The 11,375-nt window shown below is 60.8% G+C and overlaps 1 protein-coding gene across 2 annotated transcripts; it reads right to left on the bottom strand.

Annotated features, from left to right (window-relative positions):
• Positions 1–1,197: 1,197 nt before the first annotated feature.
• LOC115522114 (chymotrypsin-C) lies at positions 1,198–7,373 on the bottom strand. 2 transcript variants are annotated; one of them, XM_030327721.1, is made up of 8 exons: positions 7,290–7,373; positions 6,044–6,135; positions 5,858–5,955; positions 4,672–4,797; positions 3,705–3,841; positions 2,767–2,912; positions 1,841–1,993; positions 1,198–1,258 (listed from the first exon to the last, which is right to left on the bottom strand). In XM_030327721.1, exons 1-8 carry the CDS (start codon positions 7,327–7,329, stop codon positions 1,244–1,246), a joined length of 807 nt encoding a protein of 268 aa, XP_030183581.1. In that variant the 5' UTR covers positions 7,330–7,373; the 3' UTR covers positions 1,198–1,243. The 2 variants fall into 2 exon arrangements, with proteins under 2 accessions (XP_030183581.1, XP_030183580.1); XM_030327720.1 differs by lacking the exon at positions 7,290–7,373 and adding an exon at positions 6,521–6,675.
• Between the last annotated feature and the right edge of the window lie 4,002 nt (positions 7,374–11,375).

The following is an 11,375-nucleotide window of genomic DNA, read 5'->3' as shown; positions in this document are numbered from 1 at the left end:
GCTCTTCTGGGGAGACCCCATCCTCTCTGGGCCGGGGGGCTGTTCTGGGGGGACCCCATCCTCTCCGGGCCGGGGAGCTGTTCTTGGGGGGACCCCATCCTCTCCGGGCCGGGGGGCTGTTCTTGGGGAGACCCCATCCTCTCCGGGCCGGGGAGCTGTTCTTGGGGGGACCCCATCCTCTCCGGGCCGGGGAGCTGTTCTTGGGGGGACCCCATCCTCTCCGGGCCGGGGAGCTCTTCTGGGGAGACCCCATCCTCTCCGGGCCGGGGGGCTGTTCTGGGGAGACCCCATCCTCTCCGGGCCGGGGGGCTGTTCTTGGGGAGACCCCATCCTCTCCGGGCCGGGGAGCTCTTCTGGGGAGACCCCATCCTCTCCGGGCCGGGGGCTGTTCTTGGGGGGACCCCATCCTCTCCGGGCCGGGGAGCTCTTCTGGGGAGACCCCATCCTCTCCGGGCCGGGGGGCTGTTCTGGGGGGACCCCATCCTCTCCGGGCCGGGGAGCTGTTCTTGGGGGGACCCCATCCTCTCCGGGACGGGGAGCTGTTCTTGGGGAGACCCCATCCTCTCCGGGCCGGGGGGCTGTTCTTGGGGAGACCCCATCCTCTCCGGGCCGGGGAGCTCTTCTGGGGAGACCCCATCCTCTCTGGGCCGGGGGGCTGTTCTGGGGGGACCCCATCCTCTCCGGGCCGGGGAGCTGTTCTTGGGGGGACCCCATCCTCTCCGGGCCGGGGGGCTGTTCTTGGGGAGACCCCATCCTCTCCGGGCCGGGGAGCTGTTCTTGGGGGGACCCCATCCTCTCCGGGCCGGGGAGCTGTTCTTGGGGGGACCCCATCCTCTCCGGGACGGGGAGCTGTTCTTGGGGAGACCCCATCCTCTCCGGGCTGGGGTGATGTCTGAGGACCCACCAGGCTCCTCTGTGGAGGCAGGATCAGGAAGGGGGTGATTTGATCAGGCCACTGTAGTCCACAGCCTGTGAGATGTTGGGGGGTAAGTGTCTGGTGTGGCCTTAACTCTCATCTTTTGAGGCTACCATGTGGCTTTCTGGGGTTCCCTCTCCACCGGCACCCCAGCAGCATCCTCCACAGCCGAACCAGGTGGGCCGAGGGGGTCTCTCCCTGCATCCCTGGTGTGGAAAGGGGCAGCCCCTACAGAGCCCGGGGGCCCGCGGGGGAGGCACACATCACAAATGCAGGCAGCCTGAGGGGGAAGGATGTTTATTGGGGTTGTAGGCTCCCAAGGATGAATCACAGCTGCATTTTCTGGAAGAAGAGAGAACAACAGGGGATGGGACTTGGGTGGAGGTTGTGTGTGCCCCCTTCTGGGGCAGCACGAGGCTCTGCCGGGTGCCCGAGAGGAGGAAGGGGGCGTGGCAGGCAGCCCCAGGGCCTTGACAAGCCCGTCTCACCTCTGCCCAAGGGGTCTGAGCCCCCTGGGGACTTTAGACCACTGTGCAAATGGGGGCTCAGAACACATCCTGTCCCCCCCGGCATGAGGCTCCGAAGTCCAGAGTGACCCTCTATTCCCCCATCCTCGGGTACATGTGGCCACCCCTGCTGACCCCCTCCCCTGCTGGGCCCTGCTCTCATGGGGTTTCACTTTGGTGGCAGGGGCGGGGCCGGGGGGGACTGGTGTGGTGCCTGGGGTGGATAAAGGGATGAAGTTAGTGACTGTTTCCTTCCCTGCACCTGACTCAGCATCCGCAGACAGGAAGCCCGTGGCACTTCCCGAGTGGGCGAGTGAGTGAATGAGCGAAGGCGCGAAGGAGCGAGTGAAGGGATGGGTGGGGGGGTGGGTGAGGGGCTGGTGGGGGCGGGAAGAAGGGCCCGGAGACGGGCACCCACCTCATTGATCCAGTCAATGTAGGCGGACACGCGGGTGAAGACCGTGGGCTTCTTAAGGGTGTTGCAGCCCAGCCCGGAGCCAAAGCTCACGATGCCTCGCACCTCCCAGGAACCGTTCTCAGCCTGGCAGTTCAGTGGGCCGCCCGAGTCTCCCTGTGGCCGACGGGGCAGAGGTCAGCCCCCGGGCCTCCCCCAGAGGCTTGGGAAGCAGGGGCGGGTCACGGGGCTGGGGGGATAGGGGGTTGAGACCCCCTGTTTTGGCCTCGGCCTGTCCACGGTGAGGGAGGCGGCGGGGATGCGGTTTGGGAGTCCCAGGCTAGCTCTTAGGTTGCTGTGTGATCTTGGGATAAGGATAACCCTCTCTGTGCCTTGGCTTCCCTAGCTGTTCAGGTCGTGCCTAAGGCTCTGCGAGCTGCACAGAGAGGTGAGGATGCCAAGAGCCACACTGGAGACCCGGGGAAGCAAGGAAGGGTGGGAGTGGGGGGAGGGGTCGTGTGTTTGAAAACAGGACCGTTTCTGATGGTTTTAGATGTTTCTGGGTCAGGTTGCCTAAGCCCCCTGCCCCTGACTTCGATGAGGTCTCTTCGACGCTTGTTAGACTTGGTCCTCACATCAACCCTGTGCTCACGGTGCCTCCATTTTATAGCTGGGAAAACTGGGGCTCAGAGAGGGGAAGCAGCCTGCCCAAGACTGCACAGCTACCAAGTGGCGGGATTAGGACTCGAACTCGCTCCACACCCCTGCCCGCACGATAGCACGGAGGGGTGGGGCTGACAGGTTTCCCCTCAGCCTCCCGGGCCCAACCAGGGAGAGGGTTTGCTCATGCGGGTCCCCCCCCCCGCCCCCGCACCTCCTTTGCCCTCCTCACTGCCCCCTTCCACTTGGCCACGTGGGGCAGGGACATGGTGCGGGGTGCGGACACTCACGTTGCAGGCCGAGATGACGCCGTCCCCGCCTGCACACACCATGGTGTCCTTCACCATGCTTCCCCACCAGTCCTTCTGGGTGCACGTGGTGTGGTCCACCACGGGCTGCAGGCCCTGCTGGAGCTCGTCGGCAATGGGGCCGTTGGCTGGGGCGGGGGAGAGGGGGACAGATGTTGGCCCCGCGTCAGCCCGGACGGCGCCAGGCCTTCGGGGAACAGAGGGCTGGACGGGGCCGGGGCGGGACCCAGGTGAGCTCTGGCTACCCTCGGGGGCAGCCACACACACACACACACACACACACACACACGGGCCCTCAACCGAGAGGAATGACTCCGAGCCTGCGGTCCCAAAGTCTGAGTCGGAGACCCTTCTGAGGGTGGGGAAGGGAGCCCGCGGGAGGCAGAGCTCATCTGTAGGAAGCCCTCCAGAGATAACCACCGAGTTGACTTATCTTTAACTTGGATTCTGGGGTTTCCCCAGGGTCCATCATTTCCTTGTCGCGTCCGCCTTTGGTGCCCTACCATCCGAGGTCTTTCTTCCCCCCGGATTTTCCCAGGACAGACCTGCGTGTTTCTGTGAGTCTTCCGTGCGTTCACTTATTTGCATGCAGCCTTCTAACTTAGGCATATGGTTTTCCAGAAGCTCCAATCCCCTGCCCCCAGCGGCTTGCCTGGTTTATTTCGTAGTCAATTAGACCAGGCGCCGCTCCGAGTACTTGACAAGTTCCAAGCTTACAACACCCCTTAGGTGCCCTTGCGAGAGGGTCTGACACGTGGTAGGTGCTTAACAAATACGAGCTGTTACTATCACGAAGGTAAAACAGATGTGAAGATGTGGAGACAGAAAGGAAAAGGGTCGGGCAGAGGCGGGCGGTGCGCTTATCGTGGGAGCCGCTTCCTCCAGGAAGGCTCTCATGATTTGCCGGGGGCTGTACTCACTCCAGAGGCGGCCCCAGCCTGTGACGTAGCAGGGGTAGTCTTGAGGTAGCAAAGAGCCCTTCTCCGGCAGGCATGCCAACTGGATGGTGTCGCTCAGCTGCACGGGCTCCGCCAGCTTGATGAGGGCAATGTCGTTGCTGGAATCCAAAGTGGAGGTGGTAAGTGTGTAGGAGGACGCTGGCTCCGCGAGCTAAGGCTAAGCAGCCCAGGCTGTCAGCCGGGAGCCACGCCTAGGGTGACCAGGAGTCCTCCTTGAGGACAGCGAGTTTCCTAGTGGCAGACAGAGACGACACCCGCCTTCCAACACCGCGGCGCGCCCCTTGAGAGGAAACTTCCGTCTCATGTGCCTTCCCGTCATGTGAGGCTCTATGGAGGGGAGACTAGAGCAGGAACTTTCCGAGCCGCTGTAGGCTACGTACCAACGAGACATGACCTTAAAGCCAATTGGAAATGATCGAAGAGGGGCCCCTGCAGATGCGAGTTTTAATATTTTCATGTGAACAGATTGGAAGCTGGTGAGACTAGGCGGAGCTGGTTTGATTCCCTGTTCTGCCACGTACTGGGCTGTGTGACCTGGGATGTGTTCCCTCACCTCTCTGAGTCTCGGTTCCTTGTCTAGGGCTGTTGTGACAATTAAATAAGATTATTGCAAGATGGGCACGCAGGAGGCACTCAGTAACGGCGAGTCCTGGCTTGGCCTCTGGCTGAGAGACTTCAGGCAAGACACCGCGGGGGCCTCGGGGGTCTTTATTCCACGTGGAGGTTCTGGGAACCCTTGGCCAATGATGGAGACGGAAGAGGCGTCCGTCTCCATTTAGCATTTCTCCGTTTTGCATAAAGGGGTCATCTGCCGGCTGGTCAGGGTGAGGACGGGGTCCAGGGACGGGGTGGGGGCAGGTTCTGTCATATCGGGGACCCCCCCCCACTCTGCGCTTCCCCCAGGGGCCGTGAAACGGCGGGCACTCACCGCACCAGGAAGGAATTCCACTTTTCGTGGACAAAGATGGTGTCCACATTTGCGAACAGGGAGCCTTCCTCATTGTCCACCACCAGGTTGTTCTTGCCCAGGGCCACGCGGTAGGTCTTGGTGTTGCTGAGCAGAGGAAGGGGACTGGGTCAGGGTGGCTGCCTGCCCTTGCTGGCCAGAGGGGTAGGGAGGGAACTCGGAGCTTTGGCGGCCCAGGCCTGTGGCCACCGTGGGCATCGTTTTGGGGAAGCGAGTCTCCACCGGCACGGACCCTCCCCGGGGCGCAGGGTAGGGACCCTGCTCTCGGAGTCGAGTCTACCCTGATTCCCAAGGGGGGCGGCCCTGGGCCTCGGTTCCCTCATCTGTACGGCGGAGACGGCGTTGGCATCGCCTGCCCAGGTGGCTGTGACGCGAGCCGGTCCAAGCCGCCACCGCCTCTCGCCCGGATGATCTTGCGTTCGTTCCTGCCTCCCCCGTCTCCTGCTCTCCTCGCGCACCCCTGCTCGCACGCTATTTCTCACTCCTACCAAGTAGCCTCCCTCCTCCTGGTCTTTGCACTGGCTGTTCCCTCTGCCCGGAACACCCTTCCCTTACTTCCCTCGGGTCCTCCCCTGGCCACCCCGTGTAAAATGGGACCCTTCGGGGCGCCTGGGTGGCGCAGTCGGTTGAGCGTCCGACTTCAGCCAGGTCACGATCTCGCGGTCCGTGAGTTCGAGCCCCGCGTCGGGCTCTGGGCTGATGGCTCGGAGCCTGGAGCCTGTTTCCGATTCTGTGTCTCCCTCTCTCTCTGCCCCTCCCCTGTTCATGCTCTGTCTCTCTCTGTCCCAAAATAAATAAAAGACGTTGAAAAAAAATTTTTAAATGGGACCCCTTCCGCTTTCCAGCCTGCCTTATTTTTCCTCGTTGCCACTCGATACGTCAGATGGCCACTTGTTGAATGGCCTGTTGCTCTTATGCTAGAACGTAAGCTCCCTGCGAGCACGGAGTGTCCTCGCCGCCGCGTGCCCCGGCATGCTGTGGGCGCACAATAAATGCTTGCTGCATGAAGAGGTGAACGGCGAAGTTACTGGGTAGGAGCGGCTTCGGGAGCCCAGTGCCTGGGGTGTGTAGTAGGTGCTCAATAAAAGCAGTCATCAGGCTGGCACCCCGGGGCGGGGGCGGGGTCCCTGGGCGTCACCCCGCTCACCTGATGCAGTGGGCGGCTGTGAGGACGAAGCTGTTGGCAATCAAGGTGCCGCCACACGTGTGTCTCCACGTGCCATTCTTGAGGTACTGGAGAGAGATCTGGAGCGGGGGGCCACATGTCAGCCCCGGGACCCTCACCCCGCCACCCTCTCCAGCCCACCTCCCACCCCTGCAGCGGCATGCTTACCTGCCAGGGCCAGCTGTGGGGCCTGGCATTGTCTCCTCCTACCACTCGGGCCGATAGGTTGGGCAGGAAGCTGGGGACCCCGCAGCTGGAGGCTGGGGGATTCGGGAGGGGAAGCGCACGGGTGAGAGGGGCCGGCGTCCCCAGCAGGGAAGGGGCAGGTGGCAAGGGCACAGGCTTTGGGGCTGGGCAGACGCGGGCTCAGGTTTTACTGCCTGGGGAGGCCGTCTAGTTCTCTGGGCCTCAGCTCCCCTGTCTGTGAAATGGGAAGAGTGGCGCCAGCTTGGTGAGTTTGAACTGAGGACGAAATCAGACAACGCGTAGAAAGAGTTTGGCAAAAGGCCTGGCGCGGAGTGAATGTCTGAGGCGTTGAAGGAACTAAAAAGGCAGCTGCGTGTGTGCCCCCAGATAAAGCTGCGTCTCTCGTTCTCTCCCTGCTGTCCCTTTTTAGACCGCGGCAAAATGGGGGTGTGTGAGCACCGAATCCAGGGTTCCAGACCGTCAGAGCTGGGGAGCTGTGTGGAGCGGTCAGGAGCATGTGCTCTGCAGCGAGATGGACCGGGACCCAAATTCCGGCTCTACCGTTAACCAGTCATGTGATCTCGGGCAAGATCCTGAGCCTCGCTGAGCCTCAGTTCCTCGTCTGTAAAATGGAGGTGTTGATAGACCCTGCCGTTCAAGGTTGCTGCGCCAACCAAATCAGCTCCTGCCTGTCAAGGGCTTAGCACGGTGCCTGGCATATGGTAAACATGTAACAAACAGGAAGCTGCTATTATTACTTAGGACTGTCCTTGTCGTTAGCCGGAAGGACTCTCAATCAAGTGCTCTCATCTGTCAAAGGAGCCAGTGAGATCTAGAGAGGTGAAGTGGCTTGTTGTCCCGCCCAGAGTAAGTGACGTTCAAGCCAAGTCCCTTGATTCCTGTCTGGGAGAAGGTCACCAAAATGGGTGAACGAAGCATCGGTCCCCAGGGAAGAGATGCCAACGCTGAGAAAGCCAGGCCCTTAGGGTCCCTGGAGAGAGCCCAGGATGAGGCGGTGACTGTCCCCCGGCCACATCATCAGCCTATTTTGCAGATATGGAAACAAGAGCTGCCCAGCAGGCGAGTGGCTTGTTTGACACACAGCTGGTCGCCCCAAATCCCCTTTCCTGGAACTGGGGAGAACCCCCCGCCGCTCTCCTTGTCCCCGGGGAGGCCAGCCTGAGCACAGAGCCTGCCGGCCACAGCGAGTCCCCGCCCCACGGCTTACCACAGGCCAGGAGCGCGGCAAGGATGGTGAAGCCCAACATGTTGCGAGTGGGACTGGCTCAGGACCGAGTGGCCGTCGAGGTGGGCAGGGACACACTTATAGGCAGGTGTGGGGGTGGGACCACCTGCTCAAGGCCGAGCCGCCGCTCGGAGAGAAACCTGTTCCGACAAGGCCCTTTCCCTGACCTTGGGCGGTTACTGTTTAATTTGGGCAGGAAATGGGGCTGGCTCAGAGGCATGGGTTTCCCAAATCTCCCGAGACAGAGCAAATTCTGAGGCCCGCAGGTTTGGGGGGACCCCCCGCCACTCTGCCTGGAGCGTGCTCTCCTCCTCTGTCCCTAACTCACACTGTTTAATTAGCATTGATCGGGCACCTATCATTTATTGGGCCTCGTGCCCGGTGCTTCCCGCATTCACTCAATTGTTCCGACGTGAAGTAGGCGCTTTTATCCCTGCAGCGAGGAGGAGCAAGCTGAGACTCAGGGGGTCAGCGACTGCCCAGGGTCACACAGCTGGGTGACAACAGAACCCAGATTTGAAGCCGGGACTTCTAACGCCAGCCCGGGGTTCATCCTGCCGCGGTCCGCCGTTTCCTTCTCTCTCTTCCCCTTTCTTCTTTCTCCTTCATTCAACTCATATTGTCTGGTCTTGGGGTACCCCCTGCCTTCCTGCTGTGGATGGAGGCGGAGGGCCGGCAGCCCCTGGGAGGTGCCCGGTTGGCCGAATTCCTCCCCAGAGCCACAGTTATCTCCCTGCAAAGTCCCGGTCTCCCCGTCTCTAAAAGGGGCGGAGAGGACTAAATGCATCCCAGGCGACTGTTGGTCCCAAGGCGCCCTAACTTGAGCGTCAAGGTCGAGTGGCAGATGTGGGCTGGTGGCACTTGGTGTGGGTCCAGAGCACTGCGTGTCCAGAGTTTCCATCCAGAGCCCCGGCAGTCTGAGCTTAGTGTTCGGTTTCACCCATTTACCTCGAGGCCTGACTTGGGCCTGGCCAGTTCGATTCTCCTCTCCCTCCCCTTTCTGCCCTTTGGATGTTGTAACAGTGCTTATCTGAGGGGGCTAACTATTTTATTCAGCTTAAGTTCTTTCTTAAAAGCGAGCATCCACGACTTTGGTAATAGAAAGATCAAGAAACGTTTGGTCAAAAGAGACCGAAAGACAGGGAGCGGAAAGGTATGTGTAGGGGTCTTTCCTGCTGCGTTGGGGATCTCAGGCTGCGGGGAACTTTCTGTTGCGTTCTCGAGGCCGGTCCTGACAGTGGGGTCGGTGGCTGCTACACCTCGGACCCGGAGCAGACCCGAGCGCTGCAAAGGGTCAGCCTGGCCTGCAGACAGACCTTGTACGCGGAGAGGTGGCCTGAGCTTCGTGGCGGATCTTGGGAGCGGCGGGAGATCAGACTTCTGGTTTCTGGCTCCGTTAGTGACTTTCTGGATGGCCCTGGGTCTTGGGGAAGCTCTTTGGGCCTCAGTTTCTCTTGAGCAACGTGGGGAAATGATGAACTGGGACTTTGCTGGTGGACACTGGGGGACGCAACGACACACCCACAGCTACACGAGCTCGCGGGGACAGGCAGACAGACACACGCGCATACATGCGCCTCCCTATGTGTGCACGTGTCACAAGTGTAGCCCGTTCACTTATACACAGATACACGCAGGGCTATGTGCCTCACCTTCAAACATGTACACAAACCTAGAAATGACCCCAAACACACACACACACAAGTACTGAGGTACCAGATGAAGAGTCAAGAATTTTCTTCTTTTATGGGATGTTTGCAGAGACACTGACCTTTTTTTTTTTTTTTAATTTGTTTTAATGTGTATTTATCCTTGAGAGATAGAGACACCGCGAGCAGGAGAAGGGCGAAGAGAGAGGGAGACGCAGAATCGAGAGAAGGCTCCAGGCTCCAAGCCGTCAGCACAGAGCCCGACGCGGGGCTCGAACCCACGAACCGTGTGGCCACCGTGCGGATGGACCAGTCAGCCCTGGCCGGACCCCTCCTCGCGTCAGGTTAGGCGTAACTGAGTGGCTGCGTCTTTGGGGACCGTTCTGTGGCTCGTCATGGGAGCCTTCTCTGGGCCCCAGAAGGTGCCTCTGGCTGTGTCCCGGAGCAGCTAATTCTGGAGCAGAGAATTGTGTTCTCACTGGGGGCAAAGGGGCAGAGGTGGGACTGCCAGCCCCTGCTGGCTTGGAGCCCTGGTCAGAGGACGCCATTACCCCAGTGGTCCAAACTGTCTAAGTTACGGCGGTGACATGTGGTTGGCTGACCTGATTTTCTGGCCTTGGGAACAAGAGGTAAAGAAGTTGCCATGGTGGGGGTGTGTGTGTGTGTGGGGGGGGGGGGTTGTTACACTTGATCTTAGCCAAAGGCCGAGAAGCGATGGGGAGGGGTTGTTAATATCTGCAGAGGGGGGCTCTGTGGAGTGAATTTCCTGGATTAACTTGATGAAACGCTTGACTGTTTTGTTTGTCCAGACTGTGAGGTGCTGACGGACTGTGTACATACAGGCCATCCCTCCCTCCATCCCTCCCTCTCTCCATCCCTCCCTCTCTCCATCCCTCCCTCCATCCCTCCCTGTCTCCCTCCCTCCCTCCCTCCATCCACCCATCCCCCCCTCCATCCATTCATCCATCCCTCCACTCCTCCCTTCCTTCCTTCCTTCCTCCCTTCCTTCCTTCCTTCCTTCCGCCCACATTTGCTTGGCCTTGTGCTAGGCCTGGGGCTGCAGAGATAAGACCCCCTCACAACTGCTGGAGCTCCCTGCTGGGCATGGCAACAAGTGTTTCTCAGAGTGTTCGGGCCGAGGGCTGGCAGCCCTCTGAACGAGAAGAGGTTAGTTCTGGGAGCTGGGAGCTGGGTGGGGGTGCAGATCGCAGAAGGATTCCTTCTCTACAGCCTCCAGGTCCAAGATGAACTTGAGGACTTGAGGGTGTGAGAATGTTGGAATCCTCATTCTCACCACCCTTGCAGTCTGTGACTCCCGGGGCCTCCCAGGGCCCAGGCACTCAGGGCCAGCCTGTCCTGGAAAAATAATCAAGGGTGACTTGGCAGTGGCTGAGGTCGTCGAGGGGGTGGGGGGAACCTCAGGAGAAGCCGTGCCAAGGTTGGGAGCCAGGGGTGGTGAGAGCCTGAGAAATGGGGCAGGTGTCACTGACGGGGGCCCATATTTTCTAGTCGCCGGGACAGGACTCTCTGGTGGCAGCTGCTACTTGGGTGAGGGCCACTAAGGGACCAGCTGGGGGGGGGGGGGCGGGGGCTGGCAGGGCTTCTCCTTAAAACCAGATGTAAGTACTGGGGGTTCAGAGGCGGTCTGGGGGCTCACTGCAGGGTTTTGGTGTTTGGTGATGGAGGCCGAGGGAATGGGGCCTGGGAGGGGATTGAGGAACTACCTCCCTTTCCCACTCTTGGGCCCTGAACCACTCGGGCCTCTTCGCGCCTCAGCCTGTTCCCTCCGCTGGGGCTGGAGTGGGGGTCTCGTGCAGGCCGAGGCTGAGGGACCCCCCCCCCGGCGGAGCCCTGTTGGTGGAGGGTCCCGGTGTGGGACCGCTGGCTTGTGTCCTCCCATTTGGAGGGCTCGGGGCCCACATCCATCACCGGGTCAGCTGGAAGGCGAGGGCTCTAGAGGTTGAGTTTTAGCCCTTCCCTGTCAGGGTCCTCTCTGCCTTTCGTTCTGAGACCCTCTGAGCTAGGACATTAGGGGTTCTGATGTTCATCCCTTGGGAAAGGAGTATCGAGGGGCAGCGCTTCACCTAACATGCTGTGTTAATGATGGTGGCATTGTAGGCACTGGGTGGCATTCTCCAGGAAACACACTCCAAGGACGATGTCCTCCCCGTGCAGGGTCTGTGACAGAGCCCCGGTGGGCGGGCGGGGGAGGAGGGGGGTGGGGGATCGGAATGGCATCCTGGCTGCTGCAGTACCAGCCATGTCCACCTGGGGGCAGTGATGCCCAGCCTGCTCGCACACTCCCACACCCCAAGTCAGGTCGCACCCCCTACCTGGAAACTGCGGGGCTGGGAGGACCCTAGAGACCCTAGGCCACCCTTGCACTGGACAGATGAGGAGACTGACACCCGGTGGGAGC

The sequence above is a fragment of the Lynx canadensis genome, chromosome C1 (assembly GCF_007474595.2).
Source record: "Lynx canadensis isolate LIC74 chromosome C1, mLynCan4.pri.v2, whole genome shotgun sequence".
In the NCBI taxonomy this organism is placed as follows: Eukaryota; Metazoa; Chordata; class Mammalia; order Carnivora; family Felidae; genus Lynx; species Lynx canadensis.
This window is presented reverse-complemented; position numbering and strand designations above follow the sequence as displayed.